Here is a 15,583-nt window from a genome sequence, read left to right as displayed (position 1 = left end):
GCTGTATGAACAGTCTGATTTTACTTCCCTTGCTTGTCTCAAACAGTCGAGGGCTCAGATATATATCAGATTTACTCTGAGCTCTTGTTTACGGTGACAAATCTTTCTATCGCAGCTCAGACAGTCATTATTTCTGATAGCTGGAAACCCCCTGTGCAGAAACCGCGGATGCAAACAGTCTCAGAGGATTTTTTTGGTCTTTTTAACACATTTAACAAGAACATATGAACACGTAAACACGTCTTAACGGCAGATTAGGTTATAAATATCACGTGAATCTGTTCGACAGCAGCAGAAGTTGATCTGTCGGAGGCTGTGATGATGCACATGGCTGATAGCGACCGTGTTCCTCATGTGACAGATGAGTATAACTCACCGTGTCTGATATGCCGTCTTTGTGTTACTGAGTGTGTAATTAATGGATGCCGGTGCCTGAAAACGCTCACGTGATTTTCCTGTTAAACACAAAGAATCTCTGCGGTTCGCTCACGTGCTGTCAGACGATCACTGCTCAGAATATCAACACTGTCGGCTGATCAGCAGACTACAGATGATCCGGCCTTCACACTGAGACACAAAGAGGCCGGCAGGGGAATGTAACCGAGTACGTTTACTCAAGTACTGCGCTTTAAGGTCCCGTGTTAAGCCGATTATCTGGTTTATACAGGGGAAAAAAAAGTCTTTACATGCTTTAATTGATCCCAACACTTTAAGGAGGATTGATTTTTCCCATGGGTTGACTGATTTACCTGACGAAGGATATCGCAAATTACTTTAGTCCTACAGACCTCCTTAAACCAAGCTGCAGAACAAACAGTGATATCATGTGTCTGGACATATTGACACTCACTAATTCTTTGGATTTAAAGTGAAACTCTCACCGAAATGCAACCAGGGCTTTTTCTGTGAATGTACCCGAATCAAACCTTTGTGTAAAAGCATAATTACGATGAAAGAGGCACTTTTAAGATTTACCGTATTTTGGTAACTAATTTTCAGTGGGAGTGCTACGGGCACTTTTACGATAGCATCAAAATCTCTATATTTAAAACAGTAAGAAGTCTCGACACAACATGAAACTTTGCTGGTAGTATCACCAGGGTCTCTACACATGAACACGAGCATTGAGAACATTGTTTGTGTACACAGAGTTTACTAAAAAGAAGGTTTTTGAACAACTCACGTTAGCAGTAGCTTGTTCCGCTCGCCGCCGTCCTGCCAGTGGAGAAGTGTCGATCTCAGAATGTGACGTAACCTGGAGGACAGTTAAGGTGGAACTACTGTCTTCCAGCAACAACTATCCACGCGAGATCTCACGTGACTTTTCAGGCTTTTTATTTTAGTATTGTTTCTTATATGAGGCTCCTTTTTCAACTTCAAGGTCAATATTGTTTTTCACTAACGACAAAACAACAAATTATCCTGCATTTATATGGAACTAAGCTTTAGGAGCATTCCACCTTAACTGTCCTCCAGGTTACGTCACATTCTGAGATCGACACTTCTCCACTGGCAGGACGGCGGCGAGCAGAACAAGCTACTGCTAACGTGAGTTGTTCAAAAACCTTCTTTTTAGTAAACTCTGTGTACACAAACAATGTTCTCAATGCTCGTGTTCATGTGTAGAGACCCTGGTGATACTACCAGCAAAGTTTCATGTTGTGTCGAGACTTCTTACTGTTTTAAATATAGAGATTTTGATGCTATTGTAAAAGTGCCCGTAGCACTCCCATTGAAAATGAGTTTGACCTGAAAACGAAAATACGCTAAATCTTAAAAGTGCCTCTTTCGTCATAATTATGCTTTTATATGAAGGTTTGACTCGGTTACATTCACAAAAAAAGCCTAGGTTGCATTTTGGGGAGAGTTTCGCTTTAAGCCAGATGTATAAAGTTGAGAAGCAAAACGATTGTAGCGTTACCTTTCACAAAGTGGTCGGGGTTAGAGTTCGGGGCTCTGATCCTCCAGACTTTAGACGGATCTGCCGCCATTTCTCCACGAGTTAATCTCAGTAGCTCTTCCTGTCCCCCATCTGTAGTTCTTCACAGTGACATGACATCATGTGCAAACAGCCTCTTCACTGTCCGTCTGAATCCTCTCTTTTAGTGACTGTCTCTTTAAAAGCCCCTCCCCCTCCTAAAAAAGCCCACTCTGCTCTGATTGGTCAGCTCTCACAGGCCTGAGCAGGCTCCACCCACCATGATTCCTCTTCAGGTGCATCATCATGGACTGAGCGTTTGTATGTAGCATCTAAAACGTCTTTATAATCAGATGAAGTAACACTTTCTTCATGTCGTTACGTTTGTTTCTCAGTTGCGATGAAGGTTAATAAACTTAATCCAGCCACAAATTAAGTTTAATGCTCTCAGTTAATCAATTATGAAACAATTAAGGCGTCCACATTCATTTTTAAGTGAAAGGAATTTAATTAAATGTAGATCTGAAGATGATTATGTATGACTCATCACTGAGATATTTCCATATTTTTATGTGAAACAAAAACGTGTACATCTGGATGATGCTCACTTATATAAGTGGGTACATCCAGTTTCCTCTATTTTTGAGAAAACTCTTTCAAAACTGAGCCCCACATGCTCATCAAGTCCTCCACCGTCACCTCTGATCCTCAAGGTAGCTGACCGCGGGCGCCGTGAAGCGGCCGACACGAACACAAAGTGGCGTTAAGGTACGACTGATGGTCACTGGTTTTTATTCACAACACAAAGTGATTCGTTAAGAGGAGCTTCTTTGTGCATGTGGTGAGTCAGAATGCATTTTTTTATTAAACCAACTGTGAAGTAGAAGGCCACTCAAATTATATTTCAGACGTAAGAAAGAACTGCAGCTCTAAAAGTAATCTATCGTGGAGATGAGTCACATCTTTGGAAATGTTAATAAGAAAACTTCCTCTAACATGGATTGTGAAATGAACTGGTCAGTAACAGCAAAGGAGGACAGTGTGTTCATAAACTCCCAGAACAAGCACGACTACGTTAGACTTCTGATGTTCATTATTCATTTTAATAATCTTCAGGCTCGACTCGTCCTCATACCGAAACAACTAAATAGATGAAGGCTAATTTCTGATAAAGACGACACACGTCACCGTTCTGCAAACAACACGACAATTGCAGCGTACCAGCTGGACTTCCGTGGTACGCTGAGTTCAGGAAAACATCGTGTTGGGGTTTAAATAACATTATAACGAACATGTCTCGTTATGTTCATAACTAAAAATCAACTGGTTAAAACCCCGCGTGTTGCTGGAGGATTTTACCGGTTGTTACTCGCTCACTCGCTAAGCAAACGTTGAGTTGGATGAAAACATTTGAGATGAGTTAAAACGACGACTCTGGAAAATGTTCTTTAAAATGTACAAGATGGTTTCAAGATATACTGCAAATAACAGACTGAGGCTTTATAGCAGATCAGCAGTCGATGATTTGTTGGGAAGACGTCAAATGCCTGAACTGGTTTGTCGTTACGGCAAGCTAAGACGATTTTCACTTTTTGTTCTACAACGTTTAGCTTAAAGGTTTGAACATGACTGTAGAAGTCCTCCTGGCTATTTCATTCATGCTTCAAGAGTCATAAAAGTAGTATTAATTTCTTATTATTGTTCTCTTACTGAACAAAACATGTAAACATCACAAAGTTGTGTTTAGCATTGAGCTTATTTTCTGCAGTAATGTGGCAGGAACCAGAGCTATGCTAACGTCCTTGCTAGCACACAGAAATGCATCATCCCTGCAGCAATTTAAAGCCCGAACACAACTTTAAAAAAGCTTTCACAGACTACAAATACCCACCGATCTCTTAATGAACTTTTGGTTTCATTTTGTTTGAGAAAGCTGTCAAAAGATAATACAATGCATCACCTGCAGCTTAACAGCCAGCTCTCCCACAGATGTCGCGTCGAGTGATAATCGTCTGCGACACATCGGAGCACTCAGTTCTTAGAAAGCAGCACCTGCTCGGTTTCATTTCTTGTACTTTTTTGTAATAGCAGTGTGCCAAATGCAGTTTTCTGGCACCAGTCGAGAAGTTTTCTGGTTACTTAACGTGCAGCTCTCCACACAGCGACCTCTCTCTGCCATTTGAGCCTGCCAACATACACATTTGCCAAAGCCTGCTGACATTTTCTCACAGTGGAGTTCAGAAGGAGCGTAAATTTAGGAGACTATTTATTTATCTGCTTGATCGCCGCTCCACAGGAGCCGCTGCAGTCTGAGCCTCAGTAAACAAACAGCTAATCCATCACTGTAAGTGAATTTGGTTATATTGGATTTATGAGGCAAGAAAAATACTGTCATTAGTCTCACTGTCAGGAATAATTCAGCCTTTTGTCTCGGTCCTGCTGCTCTACAGCTGCAGGCAGTAATTTATGCAGAAACATAATGGCCTCATGAAATACAACGAATGCTCTCTGAGTACCGAAAAACACAGGGAGCAAATTTACATCAATTTACATCACGGGCAAAATGGACCAAAGCTGTTCTGACAGGCTGCTTTATTTTTATGCTTTTACTGTGGATGATTCTGGAAAAGTAAGCAAAGAATTGATTAATTCAGCAGGGATCAGAAAAAAAACCCCTGAATGAATTATAGGATAATGGAAACATCTTTCTGCAGCTGAAAATGTGATGAACTGAAATGAGACAAGATGTTTCATGGTGTCGAACAGAAAGACGTAGCCTTTGTTAATTTGTTTGTTTGCATTAATTAGAAGTATTAATGACTTGTATTACAGTTTTGACAGGATTAGTCATGCTAGCAGCAACAGCTATGACGTGGGTTGTGTACGGACATTCACGGCGCTTCTTCTCCATCATGAGGTTGACATTTGTGGTTTTTGGGTGAAATGCCTCATCAACTGTTGGATGAGTAACAACACTTTGCATTCAGTTCTACGGCCACAGATCGCCGCTGCAGTCAGGTTGATAAACAGGAATGAAGATCAATCTACTTTTTTAATCCCAGAAGTTGGAAAAGTAAATGTTTCTGGATCAGAGCAGAATCTGATGGGACTCAGGATGTTTATTCCTCCAGAGGGTCGGGCTCTGCACCCAACTACCGGGCCAGAAGTGGAATATTTTAAACTCACATTAATAGTTGTCCGGCATTCAGAGCACTGGCTTTGTTCGTAGACTCACCACATTTGAAACAACAGATCCCGGCTTATTGTTTCGATATATTGTGTTTTTTTTTAGCTTGAAAAACAAGAGAAAATAAAGTGGATGCTGGAGCTCGGAGAGGTGAAGGAGCGTGCTGTTGTCTGACTCGTGATAAGGGGTCTGGCTCCGGCTGGCACTGAGAGGCCGGGGAATGACAATGACCCTGACCCGGCCTGCTCACCAGTCCAGCCACGCAAAGACAGGAACACCCACCACGACTCCAGACCGGCCCGACCGTGAGCGTTTGAATTTAGACTTTAAAAGCCGTTTTTCTTGACGTGTTTCTCAGGAGGCTCCTGGTTTCTGCTTCATTTTCAACTTGCATATTAAAGGAAAGCATCAAAGAGAGGAGAAGAAGAGGAAAGTGTGTCACTGCAGCGTGAAATCATCATGATTAATACCGGGGAAAAAAAGCGCCTAAACAGGAAAACTGTAAACAATTTCAGCGTATGTGGAATCTAATGTATTCATGTTGGTTATGTAAAGGAAAACTAGGCTAATGGATTAGAGCTTCATTAGGCTGAGAGAGCGAGCAAAGAAGAAAGCATCACACAGAACATGAAAGTAACACGACACAGACGGAAAATAAGACGAATGTAGGCTGAGAGAGAGAGAGATGATGTAAATATCAACAGCCAGCAGAAGGACGCACATACGATTAAAGAGCGTCAGCCATGTAGACATGTGTCGGGCTGCAACATCATTACAGCGACATATAGGTGACATTTTTTAATTTAAAGCGTGTTAACCTCCAAAAAGGGACAAATTATGTTTTTTAAAAAGCAAAGAATTGTGATGTTTCTTCTCCGTCTCTTTTAAAACTAAATATTCACTGACATTTTATAATATATCTGCGATTTAAAGTGTATGTTTGTCGTACTGTATCCTGCAGCTACATAGTATTTACAGATAATAAACAGAATTTATCTGTAATTTCCCATAAAATGCCTGATTTTTTACTTTACAAATTTGATTTTTTTTTTTTATAAAAATGCAAAATATATTATCTAATCCACAATACTGTAGTGAAGAGAAACCTTGAACAAATATTTCTTTACATATTTAATTGAATTAAAAATAAAGGTTGATCATATTAATAGCGAATGATGTTAATTATTCAACTAATTTACATATCAGTTCTTCTCTTGGAAATTACAAGAAGATATAGGGTGGGTAAAATAAAACACTGCCAGACTGTCTAAGTCATTATGTCTTTTTCTTAGTATTTTATAATTTTTTGATTTTCATTTTGACTGAAAAAAAAACTTGAAAAGTTGAAAAAGAAAGTTCTTTTTTTTTATCTATTCTCATTTTATAGTTGGCAGTGGTGAGTTTCTGAGGTCACATGAAGTTGTATTTAATATCTCATCATTTTTCATCTTATTATTAGTATAATAATGGTATTTTAGTATCCAGATTTTCCACATCTTTGCATCTTTTGTCTTGACAGTTCTGAACTTCCAGAAGTCGAGGTTTCACTTTGTTGTGTGCATGGTATCCAAAAAGTATCCAGATTACATACTGTAACTAAAATAAGTAATAATTCACTACAAGTAAAACTACAGAATTTAAAACCTACCATGTCCCCTCTCCTCTCAGCAGAGAAACAGATGCACGTTGCTCTCGTTGTCCTGGTTGTCATATGCTGCAGCATCGGGGTCGAGTCTGTCAGCTCGCCTTGTGTCACATCCTGGCAGAGATCAGATCACCGATCACAGATGGAGAATATTTCCACCAGAAACAGACAAACAGGCCAAACCTCGCTAACGTTAACAACACAGACTGTGTCAGGGAAATGCTCCAGAAAGACAAAGCTGAGAAATCATGAATAAATGTAATGATATTTTGCATTTTAATGATGTCTGTGAATTGTTTACTTTCTGGTCTGTAACGGGTTATATGTGTATGTAACAACAATCACATAACCCCCAGTTTGAGTAGAAGTCCTCAGATTAATTACTAAAATAAAAATACTCTTTTCAAGTAAAAGTCTTACATTTTAAATCCTAAAAAACAGATAGAATGTAAAGTATTAAAATCAACTGTTCCTGTGACTGACATGTTATTATCTCGTGGCATTGTTAGCAGCATTGTTTGACTGGTGAAAAGATTATATTTCCTCCACATTTTTAAAGGAGCATTTCAAAATAGTTACACTACTCAAAATGAATGAGGGAAGTTAGGGTAATTTTAGTGTCTAACCTGACTTTTTATTTTGTGATATATCTGAATTTTATGAATATTTTTGGTCCCCAAAAATAAAATGACACATTTAATTTATCTTTCACTCACATATCCATGTACATGCATATTTAAAATACCTAACTCATTTTGAGTAGTGTATCTATTAAAGTGGCATTTTTGTCGACATTGGACTGTTTTTTAATTTTAGGTATTTTAGATAATTATTTAATTCTATCCTTTATCATGTAATTGAAAGGCTTAAACATCAACAAATATCAACAACACACATTTTTCTGATCACACTTAAATACTTTTGTAACAGAGTATTGTTACAGTATGCTAAAAGAAAGTACTTTTACTTGAGTAAATGATCTGAACGCCTCCTCCTCTCATTATACCAGATCGAAAGGCCTCAGTGGGTGAACATTGCTGCTATCTAGTGGACAGAAGAGTGAACAACACCTCTTGTAATAATTACCCTGCTGAACTCTCAGAATTAGATTTTGTTTGTTAGATTGTGTGCATCAAAGATGATTTAAAAGCACTTCCTTTTCCATCTGTTTATTTGCCAGTTCTCCCATAAGCCACTGCGTGTGTGCCGTTCCCATGGCAACCAGTCACCACAGTGATTCAACAGTGAGGAGACACAGGAAAAACATGACAGATTTCACGGGAAGGAAGTCTGACTGGATACTGAGGACATGTGAGTCATGTTAACACAAAGTGAGACTTGATCTTTTAATAAACATGACGTGATGCTGCTGATCGATTAGAGGTTAACAGTCATCCGATAAATATGTTTGTTTACATGTCCAAAGTATTTAGAACGTTACTCTTCCTTGCACATGCGCAGTGGGTCCAACTGCTGTGAAGCGTCTAGTCTGCCGGAAATATAAAAGAAGAATACTAAGTAGACGAAGAAGAAGTTTTCCCAAACCGTTAATGTTAGCTAATGTTATGCTAACCTTAGCTGCCGAACTCACCAGTGACGCTGCCGTCCTCTTCAGAAGGACCCGAGGCCTCAGATGTTTTTTACTCAAACTCAAAATCCACGTCATAGAAAGTCATGTTCTTAAGTCTGTCTGGGTCGGAACCACAGACATATACATAGACGCCTCACTGGGCGGGTTGGCCCGTAGCTGCGATGCGTCGACGTCGCCGCCATATTGGATTCATTTTATTCAATTATTCATTAATTTCCCTCAACACTTTTAAGTTTAATGAGATGACTCCAGCTTCGTGTTCAGAGTTAGTTCAGAAACAATTAATTCAAAAACAAACCTGACGGAGGCTGGTTGTCTTACTGTGCTGCGCCAACACAGGAAGGTTATAGCTAGCTTAAACTCGCTGATACACATAAGAGTTAATCTACCTGGAGAGAGGTAAATAATAATTGACCTATACACTCCTGAGTCGACCTCCCACTCAGATTAAATACACCTTTACAGAGCCGGTAACTGTACAAACGAAGCAGATTTAGGCGTCTGTGTATTTGTCTGTGGTCGGAACCACCTTGTAACGTAACGTTAGTGGTCTGTCTTCAAACTTCTCAGGAGGATTCTTGCTTTGTTCATCTTTAACAACACTTGTTTTAAACACTTTGTTTCGTTAAAGACCTCCAACAAATAAGTTGTATCTGCCACATGCCTGTTTGTTGTCCTCCCGCCATGATTTTGTACTACCTGGAAGAAAGTCGAAGCCACGCCCCCTTCCGGTTTCACTCACAAGACCTTATTTGGATAAAAATATAAAGAAAGACAAATAATTTATTGATCCTGTTTGAATTGTGTCATGAATCACACACATGACGCAAAATTATTTTCCAGGTCAATAAAGTCTCAGTCTGTCATCACACTAATGAAATATAAGACTGAGAAAATACGTAATTACGCAGCCAACAGTGTCGTTAGTGACGTCATCTCGTAACTTAAACATTGTAGAGCTGCTTCTGTAATATCAGCAGCTCATATAACTCACGGAGGCTAATTTTACATAACTGTAGTCGTCAATATGACCAGATTTATTGTGATTTTTATCCCTCTTACTACCTTTTCTGAGCCAAGTTGGCGCCCATGTTGTTGGTGACGCTTTTTGAGGTGACCACCTATTTTTTACACATATATTTCATCATCAATTAAGTCAAATATAAACTAGTTTGACATCTGGACCGATTATAAATTACAGCAAGGTGTTTTATCCTCAGTATTGTATTTACAAAGGTACTGAGCTGTCACATTTGTACCCAGCAGAGGGCGCTGTGAGCAAACATTTGTGCTCACCTGCAGCAGATATAGGAAGTATTTACATCCTGCTCAGGGGTTGTAAACTCAGAGGAGCTCTTCACACTGCAGATGTGACCTTTCTGTCAGAGCTGCTCTCTACATAAGCAGGATTACACCTCCTGTTAGACAGCATGTATACTGTACTGAGCAACACAACCGGCCTCATGGATGTAATTAATCAAAAAGTTAAAACAGAGCCTTGATTTTAACTATCAGACGTGTAAAATGCTGAGTTTAGCCTCCACTTCGTGTACTTTTACTTGACTAACACTCTCATTTGCAGGACTTTGAGTTCATGTGCAGTTTTGTGTTGCTGTCTGAACTTTGTCACGTTTGTTAAGATCCCAAAATATCTCCAGTCCTGCAGGAGATGCCTCTTAGATTTCATGTTGCATGAGCGAACACTTTGGTCTGCACAGACCAGCAGCTCACCTGTGGAGAGAAACCTGAAATCCACTTTGAAGTGATCTGCTTGTTGTGGACGCATAAATATGCATGAGAGGAATTTTATAAGAGCTGAAGAAGAAAGACTCCAAGTTTGTGTGTGTGTGTGTGTGTGTGTGTGTGTGTGTGTGTGTGTGTCACTGATACATTTGTGCGTTTCATGTTCACTTTACATTTATTGATCTTTACTTATTGAACAGTATTTTTCCACTTCTATCTCTTGACATCTTTCACCGCTGCCTCTGAACAAACCTCTGGTCAGACTCCGGACCGGTTCTCCTCCTGCTCAGTTTTTCCTCGTACACCTTCGTCTCCAGACGGGATTTCCTGTCTGTGTCTGAGGGAGGAGCCGGATCTTAAGAACCAGCCCCCCTTCAGCTCCCAGCACTGGTTCTGGTTGATATGTATACTGGGATGTGAACTGGGACTGTGCCTCAGGAAACCAGGGACAGCAGTGAACACACTCATCCTCGCCGTCACTATCGGTGGCTTTTGCTTCCTGCCCTCATTGTTTCAAATGAGCAGGAAGGATGAGCCATCGCAGAATCACAGCTGGTCCTTTTCTCTCTTACTGTAAAGTGTATCTGCTGTGGTTGAGCAGGATTAATCACTGAACAACACTGTAAAACAGAGCGTCTGCAGATCTCAGAGTTTGTTTTCTGGAGTGTGTCCAGTCACAGGTTGACGGGTTTAGATACTGAATACACATCCAGTCTGCTAATAAACACACATTTCACAGAGAACCGTAACCAGAAGTGTTTCTACTCCAGGGTTTGATCCTGCAGAGGTACAGAGATTGTAGAGTAGCTCAGCTAATTAAAGAAAACAAATTAAGATTTGAATAAAACTAAAATCTTCATTTTGAACACCTGAACACCAAATGCTGAGGGAAAACTAGCTGAAGTTTTAGCTGATAGGTAAAAGTGAAGCATGACTTGTTGAACAAACAGCTGAATTAGCCAAATGTAGCTAATGGAGAATCATTTCAACTAGTTAGCTAAAAGAAATGGATTAACATCTGAGATAGTTAGCTAACATTAATGAAGAAACTAATGTTTAGGATTTTTTTTTTTTTTACTAGTTAACAATAAAGAGTTTAAATGGTTAGCTAAAAGTTGCAAATGGATAAACAACTGAAATAGTTAGCTAACAGGAATGATAGCTAAACAGTTAAAATATTAGGCTAACAGAAAAGAGTTGAAATAGTTAGCTTGAAATGGCTAATAGAGAAACATTTGAAATAGCTATCTTAAAGTAATGGACAGTTGTTTATCTATTACTACTTACCATTAGCCTAGCATTATTGGATATTTTAACAGTTAAAATAATATTATTATCTTTAGACAGTTAAAATAGTTTGCTAAAATTAGTTAATGGATGAAAAGTTGCAGTATTTAGCGAACAGGAACAGTTGAATAAACAGAAGAAATACTGGGCTAACAGGAGACAGCTGAAATAGTTAGCTAAAAACAGTTAATGAGAAACATTTTAGATACAAACAGTAATAAATAATCTCTCAATAGCTATCTGGAAATGAAGGATAGATGTTTGATATTTGTAGGTAAAAGTCCTGCAGAAACTGTTAGAATAATTAAAGTGATGTGCAGTTGAACATGTAAGTAAAAGTGATGGTTGTAGTAGTTTGAATTAATGGATAAACAGTTGAGGTTCGTGAGGTTTGGTTAGTAGGAAGTCTAATCCCTTTTTATCCTTTTCATTAGTTGTGTTGAGAAACATGGTCCACCATATTTGTCTCCGGTTTAAATCAACCTCACATTCAACTGCCATCAACACAACCTCTGATACTGATGGTGTAAAACTGATACTTTGAACTGACGCTTAATGGAAAAATACAAGTTGATCCAAGAACAACAACAGTATTTTATCTGTTCTTCCACAGACTGACAGACATCGACCTCCTATCTCTGGTAAACACAGACCCGAGTGCTGCTTCCTTCCTCAAACTGGATGAGACGTTTCACACGTGGACGACATGAAGAAGAAAAAACAGAGGACAAAAAAGACCAACAAAAAGAATAAAGAGCGTGAAAAGGTTTGTTAAACATGAAGCAACAGTGAAAGAAACAGAAACACACCGTCAAACCTGCTCATATGACACGTTAGCAGCAGGCTAGCTCAGCTTGGCACAAATACTGGAAACAGGGCTAAAAAGCTAGCAGCTTCAGTTTCTGTGACGACAAATTAGAGAAATTAGATGTTGCAAGTGAGCTGTGGCTGGTATTGATGTATTTGGTATGTTTGGACTGAGCTAGGCTAGCTGTTCCCCCTGTTTCCAGTCTTTTTGCTTAGCTAAGATATGCTTATTGTTAACTGGATATATTTACAGAAGCAGACAGAAACAAGAATAATGATCTAATAAAAGTATTCTTCAGCTTCTCAAATATTCTTTTGAGTCAAATTAAAGAATCATTTCTTCAATGCGTCATATCAACTAGCATGCTAGCCTGTTTACTTTGGTTTACAGGTTGTATTTTGAGCCAATTAGCTAATCTTGACATGCTAATATGCCAAAGAAAAATGGTAAAAATGGTAAACATGGTAAACATTATAACTGCTAACCACATAAACCTTGTCTTTTTTGGCCTGTTAGCATGATGTTACCATGATGTTAGCATATAGCTCAAAAGCACTGCAAGTCATAAGTGTTGCAGTATATTAAATCTTTAATATTTAGTTTATTTATAACACTTGTACTTATATAAATGCACCTGTGCTGCTACAAGTGAGTGCCATCATCATGTGTTTTCTCTGAAACATGTTTCAAGGTGTCCTTGGATGAAACCTGCCGGGCCTTCAGGTCCAACGGGCCGGAGTTTGAGCTCTTCCTGGCGGAGATGACTCGGTGGTTTTCGGACCGTCAGCAGCAGCTGGACGAACTGTTCAGACACGAGGACGCAGACAGAAGTGGATCAGTCCACATGAAGGACTTCGAGCTCGGTAATCCATCTTCTCTCCGCACCTTCATCCCAGAGGTGTGAGCGGACTGTGAGAAGCTGCTGCTCTTTTGTATTTACTGTGATTTGTGGTTTAATACGCTTCCACAACAGCCTCCTTCAGTGTCTGCAGCTCCATTTGAATGTCAGTTAAAGATAATCTTGAAGGAAAAAGAGATTAGAAAGAGATATGTCAGCCAGTATAAGATAAATGCCTCAGTGTGGTTGTACTGAAGTATTTATGAAGGCTGCTGTGAGTCAGACTTTTGATAATACGGCTCATTTCCTCTCCTGGACAATGTTCCTTTTGTCCGTCAAACTTCAGACAGACACTAAACTTTTGTGCTGAAGTTTGTTTGAGGAGCTGCGAGGAGCCGATGTGAGCTCAGACCTGCAGGACAAAGACTTCAAGCTGCAGTGATTCATCAGGGATCAGCTCTCTGTGGAGATTTCATGAAGTCACAGAACAGAAAGAGTGAAGAAATCCAACTCAAAGGAATTGTTTATGTGGTTTTTGTTCCTTTATGGTGGAGAAGATGTTTGATCAGTTTTAATAAGAACTCCTTCATCTTCGATCCTCGTGTTTCTGACTGCAGGTCTGATGAGTCTGAACGTCCCCTGTCGGCACTTTCAGCTCCACGTTCTGACTCAGCTGCTGAAAACCTCCAACAACACCATCAGTTATCGAGACCTGAGCAGACGTGTTCAGAGTCTGAGGTGAAACGATCTGTTTCCTTTCCACCTGTCGGTATCTGTTGTTTTTATTGTTTGTATATTAACTGTCTTCTTCTTATTAAAGAGCGAGTGAAGGCACAGGGATCAATACTCGGATATCAGGTGATCAACATCAGCTGTTGGACAGGTAACTCAGACACTCACACAAATTTCAAGGTACTTCTACCTGATCTGTGTATCAGAACTTCTTATTTGTTGACCTCTATACTTTAATTTAACGCTGTTGTATCGGGACTTGTTCTTTTCGTCCATCGCGGCTCAATACAGACATAAAAAGTCACAAAAACGTCGCATGAATTACGATTAAAAACTATCATTGTGTCCAGAACCGGTTCCAGCGGTCTCTGTTCTGTCGCTGAGCTGGAACAAAGTGAGCGGCTCGCGACAGACTCGAGGCCGAGCTGACGTTCAGTGTCGGAGTTATTCTGAGTGTCGGCTGTAAATCACACACGAAGACTCAACAGCTACACAAACACAGCAGACCTCAACACGACCTCCACACGGGTGCCAGCGCTGGTTTTGACCCGGGTGCCGTAATTGATTTTCTGTGTGTGTGTGACTGAAGTATTGTAAGGTACAACTCTGAGGTATTTTCTGCTCTAGTTTATTTAACACGACTCGTCAGGTGGATATTAAACGTGTGCAGCTCGTGACAAACACATATTTTAATTCATTTCTTACACTTTTCTCGTGTTTCTGGTTTTGGAAAAGTGATAAAAAATAAAAACAATCACTTCATGTTGATTCTGTCTGATCTGAAGTCAGATTTTATCCCCGGCAGGTTCGTCCGTCTGCGTGTCAGACTGATCCCCTTCGACTTCGCGGCGGCACATCCGGGAAACTTTGAGGTGGTTTTGTTGACCAGCAGCAGAGTTGTCAGGCTGATCCGGATCATCCAGGACCGGGTCGGGATCCAGACCTATAGACTGGAGGTTTTCAGGAGCAGAGTGCCCAGAGAGGAGGCCCGTCTGACCCCGGAGAGCTCCCTGGAGGAGTGTGGCTTCAGAGGGGGACCAGAGGAAACTCCTCCAGAGGACACGGTGTACTACGACTACACACTCCTGTTTACAGACTGTCCCGTTCTGAACTGTGACCACTACTTCAGGTCCACATCCTGAGACTCTGCTGACTTCAGGAGCAGCCAGTGGCCATAAAATGTGTTTTTGACCGAGCTCGCTGCACGGCTAAAACGGTCCAGACTGAAATATCTCAACAACTGCTGGACGAATAACCGAGAAGTTTGGTTTTGACATTAATGTTCCCCTCAGGAAGATGCAGGCGAGCACGTAGATGTCTGCTAGTTTTTTCTTTTTAATCACCGCTAACGTACTGACAGACTACAGAGCAGCTTCTCTTCTCAGGCTGACACTCTTCTATTCATCGTCGGCAGCAGGCATTTAGAATAATTACACAGAATTAGCAAATCTTCTGGCGAACGGTCTTGTTTGCTCGTGTAGGTCAAACAGAGGCGTCAGTGTTAAACTGACAGCGCGTTACTTTCCATCACAGTATTGAACGCCTGCAGCGTCGACACAAACAATCAGGAAGGTTTGCTCTTAAAAGAGGATTAATGTGAGGAGGCTGCGGGGAGCCCGACACACTCAGCACCTTCAGGCCTGTTTATACTTTAATTAAACCCTCAGATGTGTTTAAATAACACTGATGTTCGAGTGTTCAGCAGGGTTTTTTTAATCGTGGCCTCGGGGGGCTTCAGAGGCTGAACTGTGGAGTCTGTGTTGGAGTCGGTGGAAAAGTGCTTGGCTGGTGGAAACCACAGAGCTGCTGCTATAAACAGCTGCTGGTGGCCGAA

At 40.4% G+C, this 15,583-nt stretch overlaps 2 protein-coding genes across 3 annotated transcripts in view; one reads left to right on the top strand and one right to left on the bottom strand.

Moving 5' to 3' along the window:
- unm_sa1261 (un-named sa1261) overlaps positions 1-9,029 on the bottom strand; it is a 36,664-nt gene extending 27,635 nt beyond the window's left edge. Inside the window, exons 1-2 of the mRNA XM_030407625.1 lie at positions 8,342-9,029; positions 6,754-6,864 (exon numbers count right to left, since the gene is read on the bottom strand). The gene's annotated coding sequence lies outside the window, so the exon portion shown is untranslated. The remainder of the gene's footprint in view (positions 1-6,753; positions 6,865-8,341) is intronic.
- Positions 7,938-15,430, top strand: LOC115575497 (uncharacterized). 2 transcript variants are annotated; one of them, XM_030407627.1, is made up of 6 exons: positions 7,938-8,061; positions 11,985-12,137; positions 12,871-13,042; positions 13,635-13,755; positions 13,838-13,900; positions 14,555-15,430. In XM_030407627.1, the coding sequence occupies exons 2-6, from the start codon at positions 12,078-12,080 to the stop codon at positions 14,889-14,891; spliced, it is 753 nt and encodes a 250-aa protein (XP_030263487.1). In that variant the 5' UTR covers positions 7,938-8,061; positions 11,985-12,077; the 3' UTR covers positions 14,892-15,430. The 2 variants fall into 2 exon arrangements, with proteins under 2 accessions (XP_030263487.1, XP_030263488.1); XM_030407628.1 differs by having other exon boundaries at positions 7,966-8,081.
- The last annotated feature ends 153 nt before the right edge of the window (positions 15,431-15,583 follow it).

This window comes from Sparus aurata, chromosome 23, assembly GCF_900880675.1.
Source record: "Sparus aurata chromosome 23, fSpaAur1.1, whole genome shotgun sequence".
Lineage (NCBI taxonomy): Eukaryota > Metazoa > Chordata > Actinopteri > Spariformes > Sparidae > Sparus > Sparus aurata.
This window is presented reverse-complemented; position numbering and strand designations above follow the sequence as displayed.

Bases quoted from the DNA above. Each gene is read 5' to 3' on its own strand.
- LOC115575497 (XM_030407627.1), top strand. From the start codon at position 12,078: ATGAAGAAGAAAAAACAGAGGACAAAAAAGACCAACAAAAAGAATAAA. The intron at 13,756-13,837 runs GTGAAACGATCT...TTCTTATTAAAG, and splicing joins AGACGTGTTCAGAGTCTGAG to AGCGAGTGAAGGCACAGGGA. The intron at 13,901-14,554 runs GTAACTCAGACA...TATCCCCGGCAG, and splicing joins CAACATCAGCTGTTGGACAG to GTTCGTCCGTCTGCGTGTCA.